General features: G+C 43.7%; 2 protein-coding genes across 2 annotated transcripts; one reads left to right on the top strand and one right to left on the bottom strand.

Annotated features, from left to right (window-relative positions):
- The first annotated feature begins 588 nt into the window (after positions 1–588).
- Positions 589–7,877, top strand: dlst (dihydrolipoamide S-succinyltransferase). Its single transcript, XM_079226977.1, has 15 exons — positions 589–692; positions 1,563–1,596; positions 1,697–1,736; positions 3,246–3,307; positions 3,420–3,494; positions 3,615–3,670; positions 4,112–4,220; positions 4,315–4,479; positions 4,649–4,734; positions 4,870–4,967; positions 6,324–6,454; positions 6,844–6,917; positions 7,023–7,106; positions 7,243–7,410; positions 7,615–7,877. Exons 1-15 carry the CDS (start codon positions 630–632, stop codon positions 7,747–7,749), a joined length of 1,380 nt encoding a protein of 459 aa, XP_079083103.1. The 5' UTR covers positions 589–629; the 3' UTR covers positions 7,750–7,877.
- A 138-nt stretch (positions 7,878–8,015) lies between these two features.
- rps6kl1 (ribosomal protein S6 kinase-like 1) lies at positions 8,016–13,186 on the bottom strand (the record flags this gene model as incomplete). Its single annotated transcript, XM_079228450.1, has 10 exons — positions 8,016–9,138; positions 9,258–9,353; positions 9,457–9,539; positions 9,746–9,835; positions 9,919–11,283; positions 11,398–11,530; positions 12,061–12,108; positions 12,191–12,283; positions 12,615–12,739; positions 13,051–13,186. 10 exons carry the CDS (start codon positions 13,184–13,186, stop codon positions 9,028–9,030), a joined length of 2,280 nt encoding a protein of 759 aa, XP_079084576.1. The 3' UTR covers positions 8,016–9,027.
- Positions 13,187–14,530: the final 1,344 nt, after the last annotated feature.

Below are 14,530 nucleotides of genomic sequence, written 5' to 3'. Positions count from 1 at the left end.
ATAGGCTAATTGGTTGCGATCCTTAAATGAGTCAATTGTTTTATTTAAGAGCGATTAATGGCCCAGCAGATAAACGGACACAGTATAAAATACAAAGCACATGAACATGAAGAAGACAAGAGTGAAAACTAAAGTAAACACGTTGAATAAATACAAGTATAAAGATATGTTAATTGTAAAAAAAAAAAAACATATCTATATATGTATATAATACTATATAGTTGATGCATATTTGAAGGTAATGACCGAAACCAACTCAAATAGTAGCTTTGTCAGTTGAAACTTATCTTTTATTCTGTTATTCTGTTTTTATATTGTTATCCCTCATGCATTCCCTTATCGTATCGTATCGTATCGTATCTTATCTCTGTGTTATTGTAGCATATTGTTTTATATCCCCTGTTATTACCTGTGAAGGTGGTTGAAGACTTTATTTGGAGATACTTTTTCAGTGGCCACTATTTAAAGTTGTCTCGAGCGCTTCAGAGGGGACCACAATGAGGACTCCCCCTCCCCCCACCCCTCCACTCGGAGCACTTGGTTTCTCCCACACTACTTCCTCGCTTCTTCCGGCTTGTCGCTGTGACCGGAGATCCCTTCCGCTGACAGGCTGCTGTCACACAGCCACCATGTTATCCCGTTCCCGGTGTCTCACCAGGAATTTTGGCCGTTCCCTCTCCGCTATCCGCCAGGTAGGCAACACGCAAGTAAAACGCTGTCCTCGCGACCCTCGGACAGGACCCCTCGCGGCTTTAGGCTGCGCGCGAGGCGCCCATGTGTGCAGCGCTACCTGAGCTAGCTGTAGCGTTAGCTGAAGGCCACGGTCAGGACGTAACATTGTAAGCCAAGGACAGTATGACACCTTCCTGCACGAGGGTTGGCTGCAGCCAGGGTTAAAGTTAAAAGCAGTGCCCGCTGTGTGAGGTTGGTCTCACCTTTTCACATGAATGTTAAAGGTGTTTGACCCTCAGCAGAAAGTATCTTGTTCATGTTCAATAATATAGCCGGCGAGTCCCACGAAGCTAGCGTTACATGAAGGGGTCTGTGCTTCTAGCTGTCATGTTGAGGTCATATTGGGGTTTATGAGGGAGAGAAAAATTCACAATGACCATTTGAGCGAACTTAATGGAAGTAATCTGCTAATGTCTTTTTGGTTTAGAGTGATAAGTCATATCAGTGCAGTTCCGGTTCATGTCTTACTTGTCATATAGTCAGATTAACGTTAGATCATTAAGCTTTTTGCAGCTGTTCGTGTAACGGTAGCTGCTAAAATAATATGTAATGCATTTGCTGGTGCAACTAAAAGCCACCTGTGTGCCGGATACATGTATTGATCGTGACTAAAGTCTGGCTCGTAGAAGTGACCTTTGACCGACTTATCTCCCCGTTTCTCACTCATTGCCATTCATGCACAGTTCCAATTGTTATGTATTATCACTGTTGGAGATAGTTATTGACCTTTTGTTGTCAATGTTCCAGACATTAAGTTATGTTTCTGCACACTACTTCATATTTAAAAAGTTGAAGACGTTTTGTAATCCATCACTGTTATCTTGTCTCAGGGGAATAATGCATTAGCTCGTCGGGCCACGGCAGGTATGTGTTGTTCAAGCATGACTTCTTAAATCTCAATCTGTGCTTTGGGATAGTCCTGCTGCAAGAAGTTAACACATTGTCCATGCCAATTTTCTTACAGCTCTATCAGCTAGCCATGCTCTCACTCTGAACAACAATGTGTAAGTATGTTAATTAAAACACCAAATTATTTTAAGGGACAAATAACTTTACGGTCAGAATTTATGTACACCCGTCTCACCTTAGGTCTGAGGAATGTCTTAAGTCCCTCAGTCGTCGACACTCGCTCTCATAGTGTCATAACTCTGCCACCCATGACACGTCTTTAACCTACAGGGCCTTGCAAATGTATTACCATCCTTGCGTTTTTTCCTATTTGCTTCATTACAACCTTGTTTGTTTTAGTTTTTAGTTGGATTTGATGTAATGGACCTGCACACACGAGTCAAAATTGGTGTAGTGAAAAAAAGTTGTAAATATTATGAAAAGTTGTCTGTGCATATCGATGGTCGAAGAGCAAAACCTCCTATCTGGAAAAAAAGGGTTTTCTTGCAGAATGCTATTTGTCAATTAAGGATCCCCAATACATAATACAAAACAAATGCAAAGTGCAGACAGGAGGTTTCCTCCACTTTTCCCAGATCATTTTGCAGCGTGGAGGTTTTGCACTTTGGCCATCTACTCTCCGCCTTTGCTGTGAAACTCTAAAGTAAGATCTGTTGCTATCAATTACCTTCAGCAGTCGCATAATTAGTTGGATTAAGTCTACCTGTGTGCAATTCAAGTGTCGGATGATCTCAGAATATGTACACACACCTGTGCACCATTAAGACCAAGGAACTCTCCCAACAGGTCAGGGTTGGGTTATAGATTGTGTACTACATCCCACAGCGCACTACTAAAATGTATATTACAAAAACAAAATAATATTGCACCACAACAAACCTGCTAAGAGAGGGACCAGGCAGTGAGGGCTTTAATCAGAGATGCAACAAAGAGACAAAAGACGACCCTGAAGGAGCTGGAAAGCTCCACAGCAAAGATTGGAGTATCTGTCCATCTGAGTATCTGAGCTGGGAAGAGGTTTATGGAAGAGGGGCCAGGAAAAAAGCCATTGCTTAAAGAAAGGGAAAAAACTTCTTTTTTTTTTTGTTGTAATACGTGATTTAATGGCACTCCGTTGGATGTTCAACGTTTCAGATCTTTTTTCATAACCCAACACTGACCTGTATTTTGCCAGAACTTTGCCCCTGACCTGTTGGGCGAGCTCCTTGGTCTTCATGGTGCTGCTGCAGACTCTGTGGCCTTTCAGAACAGGTGTATCTGGTTGCAGCAGATCTTATTTAGGGGCTTCATAGCAAAGGGCACATATGCACACGCCGCTTCTCAGTTTTCACAATAATAAAAACGCTTCACTACACCAATTCCCGTTATTCTGTGTAGCTCCATTACATAAAATCAAAATCCATTTAGATTCCAGGTTGTAATGCAACAGAGTAGGAAAAGCACCAAAGGGGCTGAATGCTTTTACAAGGCACTGCATCTTTCCATGCACACCAGCCAAATCTGAATCATGTTTTTGGAGTCTTGGGGGATTAACATATAGTTAATTTGGGGATTTGTACTACTTGTCTGATTTTTATTCTTTTCTCTTTTCTTTATTTTTTCAGAAAATCTGATCCCCGGTCCAGTGTCTTCCAAATCCAGTACTTCAGGACATCTGTAGCCCACAGTATGTTTCAGCCTACATGCCGTTGATTTCTGCACTTATTTGAATATAAAGCACGCCCATCCATGTGTGGAGTGAAGACGTACAGATTATTTGACTTACATTTGTTCTCCAGGAGATGAAGTTGTCACAGTCAAGTCTCCGGCGTTTGCGGAATCTGTCACAGAGGGAGACGTGAGGTGGGAGAAAGGTAACTAATTACATATCCTGTAAAGGATAAGTGGTTACAGATAATGCCAAGTCGCAACCGCATTAAACAAAAGGAAGTCAGTTTACACTCGGATGATAAAATATAGCTTTCTACTTACAGCTGTTGGAGACACCGTCAAGGAGGATGAGGTGGTGTGCGAAATTGAGACTGATAAGGTAATAGTAATACTAATAAGTAAATATCATACAAATTACACCATGTTTGGGATTACTAGTAGTTGGGCTTTGCCTAAAAAAAGTGGAAGCCTTTATAGTGTGTGGCCTAACAGGAAGTATTTGGGCATGTTGTTATTTTAGGGCATAGTATTCCTTTTTACCCTGTAAATATTTATATTTGTTGGCGCTTGTGTGACAGAAAAATGGCAAATCATTGTTGAGGTGTATCATTTTCTCCTGACAATCTTTTTTTAATAGTTTGATCATTTTTAAAACTGTAACAAAGACATTACACTTGTGATATTTAGTTTACACTTGAATCCATGCGTGCAGTCTTGATTTAAGCATCAGGCAAATTGAGAAAATATCCTAGAACTATCTACATTTATTTTTAAAAACATCTAATTATTCTGATGCTATGTATTTTTCCCCTGCCGTTAGACGTCAGTGCAGGTTCCCGCTCCGGCTGCTGGGGTGATCGAAGAGCTTTTGGTCCCTGATGGAGGGAAGGTCGAGGCAGGAACTGCACTCTTTACGCTTCGAAAAGGAGGTCTTGAATATAGTATTTTCACCATATTGATACAAAGTAGTAATATTCAGATAAAACTCAGTCATATCCTTACGGTTCACCTCTGTGTCTTTAGCTGCTCCTCCCAAAGCTGCAGACGCTCCAAAAGCCGAGGCCCCGGCCGCTGCAGCCCCTCCACCACCTTCTGCTGCGCCTCCTCCCCCCTCAGCTGTGGGCCCCATTCCCACCACTATGCCCCCTGTGCCACCTGTGCCAGCACATGCTATGGACACCAAACCAGGTTAGTTGTCATGAGACAGACGGTCTGTGTCATGTGAGAACTGTTTTGCGTGACATCTGTGCTCTTGACCTCCAGCTTACATGATTAATCATTGTAGGCAGAGGCTTTCACCAGTTCCACTGAACCGATGTGTCCAGATACTAACTGCTTCTTCATGTCTTTCTCGTAGTTTCAGCCATCAAGCCCACTGCCGCTGCAGCTGCACCAGCGGCGCAAGCTGAGGGAGGGGCTAAAGGAGCCAGGACAGAGAGCAGGGTAGAGCGCAAAAATCACCACGACACCAAAATAACATAAAGAGTATCTGACGTTTTTTGGATTTGTTTAATGGTTTTGTAAAGTAAGAGTTACGAGCTGTTTACTGAATCTGATGGTTCTTGTTTTTCGTTTTAGGTTAAGATGAACCGCATGAGGCTTAGAATTACCCAGAGACTGAAGGAAGCCCAAAACACCTGTGCTATGTTGACTACGTTTAATGAGGTCGACATGAGGTAGGAAATTCTAAATTAGTTGACCTACATTATTAAGCCTCAATGCTATTTTTGAAATCAAATGTGAAATGTGCTCGCTGCATTAACACATACAAATTGAAGCCGTTAATGGAAAAAGACGGACCGTACAGAGTGTTGGGCTCCAAATCTGTTTAAACACCGATAAACATGTTTGCAAGCAAAACGTATGCCGTATACATACTGGATGTTAAAGGCCGGAGCAACACTTGCACAAATGGTTATAGATTGGAAACTGCCAAATAGGAAAAGCTTTTTGAAACCTGATATCCTCTTAAACACTGGAATGTAAATATTTGGTCGTAATGCCATCTAAAACGAAGATAAGAATTGTTAAAACGGGTTTTATTAATTTACAAGGAAATGTTGTTGTCTGCACTTGCCCCCTGTGCTAAAGAGGACACTTTGAGGATTTCTTTTCCCCGCAAATGTGTGGTGTCGGCTTTCGGCTATTCAGGGTTTTCTATGTATCCTAATTAGATTGACATTGACGGTCTGGAGCAAGACTTCCCATGCAAGGGCTCATCTGGAGCCGAAGGAGCTAGTCAGAGCAGGAGGCTGGAGCATCTGTAGGGGCCCACAGAGACCTGCGCTCTGAGTGGAAGAGCTGCCTCAACCGATATGGGCTTTTATGACAGCCCAATAAGATTTACAGGCTCCAGAAAGTGAAGATTTTTATCGCTTCTTCTCTCCTTTCTCGGAGAGTCTGTGTCTTGGGAGGGGCTAATTATGTTAGCGGAGAAACCCTAGAGCTTCAACAGGGTTAGAGACAGGAAAACAAACAATTAAAAAGAGAGATACACGAGAAAAATGAGCAATGATGAAACGATTAGAGGGCCAATTTCAATAGCTTTAATTCACCGCGATTGTGACAGCATTCTTTTATAGCCATAAAAAGACATACTGCGTTTTTCTTTTCTTTAGAGTGTGTATCTTTCATAACGTGGTTACAGGGTATGATAAACTATTTTTATGAAGTTAATAAATGTTTTTGAATGATCACTCGTGAAAACATTTGTTTGACAAAGCGGTAACCAGCTCAGTTCTGTCCGAAGCTATAGTTTCACATGATTGGCCGATTGCATTTCAGTGATTCATCGGTTTTACAGACTACTTAAAAAAAAAAAAAAAAAAAGTATAGTAATTCTTAAATATTTCCTACAATAAGCATCTCTGTACCTCCCATGTTTTGTATGTATTACAATGCCCAATTATAGTCTTTTAGACCCACTGATTTTCTTTTTCCTTTCAAAATGTACTTCATGTTCATAACTACCATCAAAGTTCAGTATCCTAAAATTCATTTTGAGCTCTGCGTTTATTTCTATTTTCTTGCAGCAACATCACAGAGATGAGGAAGACTTACAAAGATGCCTTCCTGAAAAAGCACAACGTCAAGTTGGGCTTCATGTCTGCATTCGTGAAGGCTGCTGCTTACGCTCTGGCTGACCAACCTGCTGTCAATGCCGGTACAGACAAACTGACACCACAAAGTGACGTTTCTCAGTCTTTGCACGCACCGGCACAAGTCCCTGCAAGAGTCTGCGGTGAAGAAAAGGATTTAAGTTTCAGTTCATTTCACTGCCAAAACCAACACCGACTTATTTACTGCCTTTAGACCACCATGACCTATTTAGATAGACCACAATGAAGAACGGGGACGGGGGTCATGTCTGCATTGCTGGCTTTTACAAATTTAAAATAGTCGGTGGGTTTCATCTTCCACAGCTATTTGCCTGCATGTAGCAGGAAATGGCACACGTGAAAAGGAAATTAATCTTGTAGTGATGATTTACAGTTTTCACCTGTCTACGTATTTCTTCTGTGCTCAATATTTCCACTTAATTTGTGTTTTCAGTAATTGATGACACAACCAAAGAGATTGTGTACAGGGACTACGTCGACATCAGTGTGGCTGTGGCGACGCCAAAGGTGACACGAGTGCATTTATACTGTAATGCTCAATGTAAGTGCTTGATGGCCCACTTGTCTCGAATGTGAAGGGCAGAACATTCAGTCATATAACTTCTCTCTCAGGGTCTGGTGGTTCCTGTCATCCGAAGCGTAGAGGGAATGAATTTCACTGACATTGAGAAGACCATTAATATGTTGGGAGAAAAGGTGATACTTTACTTTTATAGCGCATATTCTATCACATTTGGAGTCGTGTTTGTAGTTATTCATTCTTGGTTTGTTACACTTGAGAAAGGCTCTTATCTCGAGAGTTGCTCATTGTGTGATTGATGTGTATTCGTAGGCCCGTAAGAACGAGCTGGCTATTGAGGACATGGACGGAGGGACTTTCACCATCAGTAATGGCGGCGTGTTTGGGTCCATGTTCGGCACACCTATAATCAATCCCCCGCAGTCTGCTATTTTAGGCATGCATGGCATCTTTGACAGGCCTGTAGCAGTCGGTGGCAAGGTTTGTTTGCTCAATGTTAAACATGCAAATACACCAAATAATCTAACGTATTCATAGAGTGGTCCCACGTGGAAAGTGACAGCATATCAAAGAATAATTTAATTAATACATTTGCTGTTTTTAATTTTGCCAATTAATGATTGCGTATTCACTCGCGTGCATGCTTGTAATCTTGTATGCGTTGGCTCCTTTCCTCTTGTTTAGGTGGAGATCCGTCCCATGATGTACGTCGCCCTGACGTACGACCATCGCCTGATCGACGGAAGAGAGGCCGTCCTTTTCCTGCGCAAGATCAAGTCTGTGGTGGAGGACCCCAGGGTGCTGCTCCTCGACATGTAAATCCTTGTGCACTCCAGGCCCAACCAAACAAACCATCCCACATAAACGGTGGCTGTACACACCTGATGAACACGTAACTGCAGTTGATGTATTGGTTAACTATTAAAAAAAAAAAAAAAAAAAAAAAAGGATTTTGGAGAACAGTTGAGTTATGCATTGGACAGATGTAAGGCTGGCAGTGGTAACAGGGTTGACGCTGCTGTGGAAAAATGTTGGGGTCTGGGGTCTCAGTGGTGCTGGTCTCTCGATCAAAAACAGTATATATTCTATTACTCATATGCAGCATGGGTCATTTTCAACAATCTAAATTTATCGTGAGGTGAATGACCAACATAAAGAGAAACTGCATAGTATCATTTCATTATTTTGGTTGAGAGAAGAACAGTGAACTTGTGTTGGGCCAGAAACCATGAAACACTATGCTCTAAAATGAAGTCCTAAGAGAAGAAATCTCTTGATGTTTATACCATCTGTTTCACAAGAAATGAGGAAACTTCTCTTTATGCTGTAAAAGACTATTTAAGAAAAAAAAGTTTTAAACAATAAAAGCTGCAATACTCGCTTTTGTTATGGATTTTGTTGTTGTGCTCTCATATTGAGTAGAAAGGCAGTTCATCCACTTGTAACGCACAGATGGTTGACGGATTAAAATAAGAACCACCCACTAAGTTACTAGTTAACTCTCACTAAGCTGTTGGTGCTGTTCACTGCTTATCATGCAGTACACATTGAATGAAAGCATTTACTTGTTTCTCCCCTCATTTATTCAGGTTTTTCCTTTTAACTCGTCAGTGGGTTGTTGGACATTGTTTGATAACTAATAAGATTGAAAAAGTCTTACTAACTTTGAATAATAGTCCCATGCCATTGGTCTTTGTCTCAGTCCTTTTTGGGACCTTGCTTAGTCTATTGAGCAATTGCACCGGTGAATAAAATACCAGGGATAAAGAAGAGGTAACAATGTATTGCCTGATGTTCTTGTTATTTTACAGAATTTAATGGTGGACAGTCAAAACATTTGTAATTGTCAGAATTTACTCCAATATGGTGTCAGTTTTTTCGTGCATGGTGATAAAATGCATGGATACTGTAAAATGTAAATAAACATAATAAATTAATGTAATGTTTTGGAAGCGACATGGTTCACCTGTTATGTTCATGTTTCAGTTGTTTATTGTCATTTTTCTTTGGGAAACAAAGAGAACAAGGATGTGGTGCTGTGTCCACACGAGGAGTCGGTGCAGAACAGAGGGGTCAGAGGTCAGGCAGCTGCACCTGCTAGCAGCTCAAAGCTTTCCAGGAGACACTGCTGAAGAAGGGATGACACTTGATGTCACTCACGCCTCCGCCTCCAGAACCCAAGCGATAGCCAGCGTCAAACTGGAGCAACTGTGAAGCGGCACAAAGGAGAGCGTAAAATTAAATCCCGCCGTTTTTGTGTGAGTGTTGCAATTTAAGGACACTGAGCATAATATTTAGAACAGAATGCTCTAAGCCTTAGATCTAACCTCTGTTAGCAGAGACGCAGCTGCAGCGCTCAGGTGGTTGGGGATGATCAGCTGGGTGTGAGAATGGATTCCTGCTGGATGGAGCTGCCACAGTGGCTGGAGGCACAGTGAGCAGAGTGTGTGAGAAACCTTGACCCAGTACCACAACGTTGCAGACTTTGACTCTGTTAGTCTACGTGCTCGTATAGCCTTCACTTACCATTCCTGTTAAGAGTTCAAACAACAAAGCCCCAAGGCTCCACCAATCACAAGCCTCCGTGAGCCTGGACACACCACCGATTTCTGTCAACATACAACGAGCTGAGTTTAGTTGCGTTTATCCAGAACATTTATTGAAATTCTGCTGCGATCTCTTCATTTCCCCATGCAATGTGCAGTACTTGACCTCTTCTTCAGTGCAAAGTGGCTCGACTTAATCCTGCCACTAGGTGGCAGATTACACCAGGGAACAACCACTGGTTTCCGTTTACAGTCATGCATATCTTTACCTGGCGCACAGTACATCTGTTCCATGGCTTTGGAGCTGATCTCTGACTGAACCTCACTCCACTGTCCGAAAAAAGTCAAACACACCTTTCCTGTGAAAACATTGCATTTGATCAAAATCTAAAGTACCGCTGGTTTCCGCATGCAATCTCTCACAGCTATTTGATGAACTCACCGTTGCTAGTGAGCAGAACGTTTTTAGGGTTGAGGTCCCGACACCGGATGCCTTGCTGATGAAGACTCTCCAGGGCCAGCAGAATCTGAGCCCCCCAGACGCGCACCTCTGCCTCTGGAAGCCCCCAGCAGGTCGGCATGGCCTTACCTGTAGGCATGGAGGACTTCACGGGGAACCGAGGCAGGTGGCACCAGCCATCCACCTCTATGATCTGGTCTTCCAACTGCCCCTCCGATCCTCGGAAATCATCCACATCCTCATCCCCCCTGTGGGACGAGGCTCCAGTAGTGCTGGAGGACAACCAGCCCACAAAGGATTGTGGATCTTTTCCCAATGCCACCTTCTCTTCGGGACACAGCAATTCGCAGGCCTCCTCCACACCCTCCCTTGTCTCTCCGGAACGTGCGTCCCCTTTGTAAGCAGAGAACGGGCCAGAACTTTCTGAAGTGTGTGTGTGGTCAGAAAATACCGCTCTGTCTGTGCTCCTGATGACCACCATGCCATTTCTCTCCTCTGTGGTGGGACTGCTGCCGTCTCTCTTCGAGTCAATCGCCACATCTGCAGAGTTTCCCATCAAAACAGATCCTTGGTGTGAGCCATTGGTTTCCCAGGATGCCCTGCCACGGATCTGGGTTTGGCAATGGAGAGGAAGATGCAAAATGGCAGGGGATGAACTCAAACCGTTAGTTTCACTGTTTGGTGATCCCGCTTTCGCAAATGAGGTCTGATTTGTGTGAGGCGGTGTTTGTCCGAGCGTGCTATTGAAATGACTGTCGGTCACTGCATAGGGGTTCATTTGTACGCAGTTATGAACTGGATCTGCAACTTTCCAAGCCACTTCAAACTCAGAGCTGCACTCTGTCAGTCCCAATGCAGCTTTATTTTTATGGCGTTCCGACATGACACCCAGAGCTTGACTGACACGAGAGCAAGCAAGAGGAAGAGCAGGCTGTTCCTGAGTTTCACCGGAGTGCAAACACAAACTGGGAGCTGGTGGATGGATGCGGGTCCTCGCCGGGCCGGAATTCAGAGTCAGCCGATCGAGCTCGGTATAAAACGATGCTGCGGAGCGTGTGTTCTGCAGACAACCTGTCTCCTCGATGTAGGAGTGAGTCCCGCAGCTCTCCAGTCGCTGCTGAGTCTCGTCCCATGAGGTGGGGAAGTCGGCGTCTGGGCTCTCATCGCTTGATTTATCCGCAATCAATCCCTCGCTCCCGCTGCTGTTGTGCTGGTAGTCTGTGCTGATTGTGGGTGAGGTGTAGCTGGTCTTCAGCTTGATGCTGGGTTGGCCAGAAGTGAAGCATTCTGGGTGTTCCTTGGCCTTCTCGTTCCTCAGCTTGTGCAGCTTGGCGAAGAGCCTCCCACCTAGGACAAAAGGGGAAGAAACACTGGATCAGACGTTGGAGCTAATTCACTTCTTAAAATCCAGCAAACAGCGTCCCAGCAGCACTGAGGACGGAGCAGCCGTCAACAGCTCACCTTTGACATGCTCAAGATGCAGGTACACAGCATCCTCGCTGACGTAATATCTTAGCAGCTTCACCATGTATGGCACCCCCTGAGGAATGATGGTCGGCTGATCCCTGCTCTCCCAGCTCGACTTCACCAGACTCTGCAACAACACACACACACACACACACACACACACGTACATAATGACTAATTTTTTTTAGAAAATGCACATATTAATGTGAAGAAAACAGAGTACTTAATCAGAAATGGTTAAAAGAAGAACAAAATGGCCCCTTTAGAGATTACTGTCTGTCCATGTCTCTCTGGTCACTGATGTCTGAGGTGCACTTGCACTGACTAAAAGGGTGAGAGCTTTCAAGCAGATCAATGCTGGGTGATACTCAGTAAGACAGGATATAAGTACTGGCTTCCTGCCCGGCAACAACCCCCAAAACATCTCCACTTTCAGTGGATAGACTACGTGTAGACACATGGGCCTGTCTTTAATTTAAATGTATTATTACACAGAGGAAAGCATTACAACCATTTTTTATAGAATTGCTTTTAAGTGATGTCTCCTTTTATGCAGTTCTTTTGTTCCCCTGTTTGTGTTTGTTTATTTCATTCATTTGTTTTCTATTCCATTTGCTGTTGTTTTTTTATATTCATGAGAATAAACTGAATACTCACCTTAACAACAAATGTCTCCTTATTGACCATACTTTGGACAATCAAGACCTTTGGAATTAAAACATAGGATAACATCAATGAGTGCCACTACACAAAGCCATCACGGAGGTAGTCAGTGTTACAGTCTTACTTTATCAGTCACCCCCACCACCTTGCACATCTCCAGATCCTCCACAGGTGAACTCAAGTGTCTGATTGGACGGAATCTCAGGCTGCTGTAACCCTGGTGATGAAGGCCACACAGGATGTCAGCGACAGAGCGATGAAGCACAAAGCAACCAGGTAATGTTCCCCGCAGAGTTTGAGATGAATAAGTCTTAGTGTGAGACAGAGAGGCACCGAATGTTTCATCTAATGTAAGAAGCTCTTTCGTGTTCATCAGCTCTCAAAGAGTTCACGCTAGGAATGCTTATTTATTCAATATGAGACTTATGTGAACACAACAAATGCCTCAACCCTCCACTGGAATTACATTCACTGTACATTCAGAGCATATGAGTGACAATAAGATGTGTTTTTAATAAATGGTAGTGAATGATGATAGATCGTCTTACCCCTAAGTGAGAGCTTCCCTTCCCCAAGTTGTCCTGCAGATGTGTTATGAAGATTTCTTCAGCTCTCTTCAGATATTGGGTTGTCTTCCTCTTCACAGCTTCCCGACGCTCCTTGTTTGGGTCCACTGTAAAACAGTAAGGCTCTATTAGGAAAGAAAAACACTGCAGCTGTGGGAATTCCCTGAACCTAACAAGACTGACTAAACCTAAGCTTGTATTTAGGATAATGATTAGTTATAAACAGCGTAGTGTTTACACTGTGGAGGGAATGTCTCGCCAGCAAGGAAATCTGTTTTATATTCTGTCCCACATGACCTCATCACGTGTCTTGTGCAAACACGCCTTTTCAAATTCCCCCAGTCACTGAATTACAAGCCTTAAATATGACAAGCCTCAAACACTTGTGTGTGTGTACGACCAGATGTTGTCCACTTACGCTGAACCCCATTCAGCAGCAAGTCCACCCCATTCTTATAGTAACTGAAGGCGGCCTCATAGTCCTCATTGACCTCGCTGTCCAGTGCCATGCGGATCTGCTTGGCCGCCTCCACCAGGTAATCTCTCTTTGCCATCGCTGCCTTGTTCTGGACCAGATGGGCCTAAGCACAGCATGGAAAGTTAGACATGACTGCTGATTTGATATGTTAGAAAGTCAAGGTCCACAAGCTGTCTTGTTGAATTAGAAACTGAAACTGAATCTTAAGTCGCTCTTGGGACTCACCTTTGCTCCCCTGTCTCATCAACAACAGGACACATCTCTGTCTGGTGTCAGTCGGCTCGGCCCCCGGTGACTTCCATGCTCGGGTCTTTGAGGCAAAGCATCGTCATCTGAGCCCGTGGAAACAAAGAGTTAACCTCCAGCAGCAGGAAGTGAGTACAAGCGTGTGCCTGCTATTTCTGGTGAATGGAAAGAAGCAAATGCAAACGTCCAAGATGACAGGGAGATGACTCAGAGCAATGAGTCTCAGGTAAATCATGTGGAGTTGTATCTCTACAGGATAGTGGAAACCTAAAGATTACACTGGTAATCCCAAAAATACATGCTACACTGTAGACACACTGACATCAACCCACACACTTGTAATCACATGAAGTGAATTATTTCCAAGAGGCAAATGCATTCTTTGCTGACCCAAATTGTATAAATAGAATCATTAAATAATATTCAATTAATCTGTGTTTACGTTATACAATTGTATTACCAGTTAGAGAGGGAAGGCTAATGGTGACTAGTAAACCTCCCATTGATGTAACATATGATGTTGCCATTCTCTGAATGTGGCTACAGCCTGAACCACAAACAACACACACACACACACACACACACACACACACACACACACACACACACACCATCCTAGCTGCAGTCATGGAGGCGACATCATCTAAGGAGTGTTATGAAACACACAAAGCCATCTTCAGTCTCCTCCATCCTCATCTTCTCAACATGCACTCTCATAGCTAAAGAGTTAGCGATCACATTGATGGATACATGGACAAATAGCGTAGAAAACAGACACAGATACACACACACACACACACACACTGTACCTGATGTGAGGCGAGCATGCCCTGGACCCTCCACCCGCAGCAGCAGCAGCAGCAGCATCAGCAGCAGCAGCAGCAGCAGCAGCAGCCTTGTCTCCAGCAGCCTGAACACACTCCTCTCAGGAGCAGGGGAGGAGGACCGAGCTCAGGCGAGGCTGCCGATTGGCTGAGCATTATGTCACTTTAGGGTACCATTTCACACAAGGCGCTCACTTCCCCCTCTCATCCTGACAGATGCTGGTCGATTTAAAGAGACAGTACTGTTTTTGTGTACACTGACTGAAGGCCATTTTCAACCCTGACTATTTCTTCCAAAATGGATTGTGCTCAGCTTTTAGTGCTGACTTTTGACAAGTCCCATATGCAAA

Source organism: Taurulus bubalis (genome assembly GCF_910589615.1).
Source record: "Taurulus bubalis genome assembly, chromosome: 1".
Lineage (NCBI taxonomy): Eukaryota > Metazoa > Chordata > Actinopteri > Perciformes > Cottidae > Taurulus > Taurulus bubalis.
This window is presented reverse-complemented; position numbering and strand designations above follow the sequence as displayed.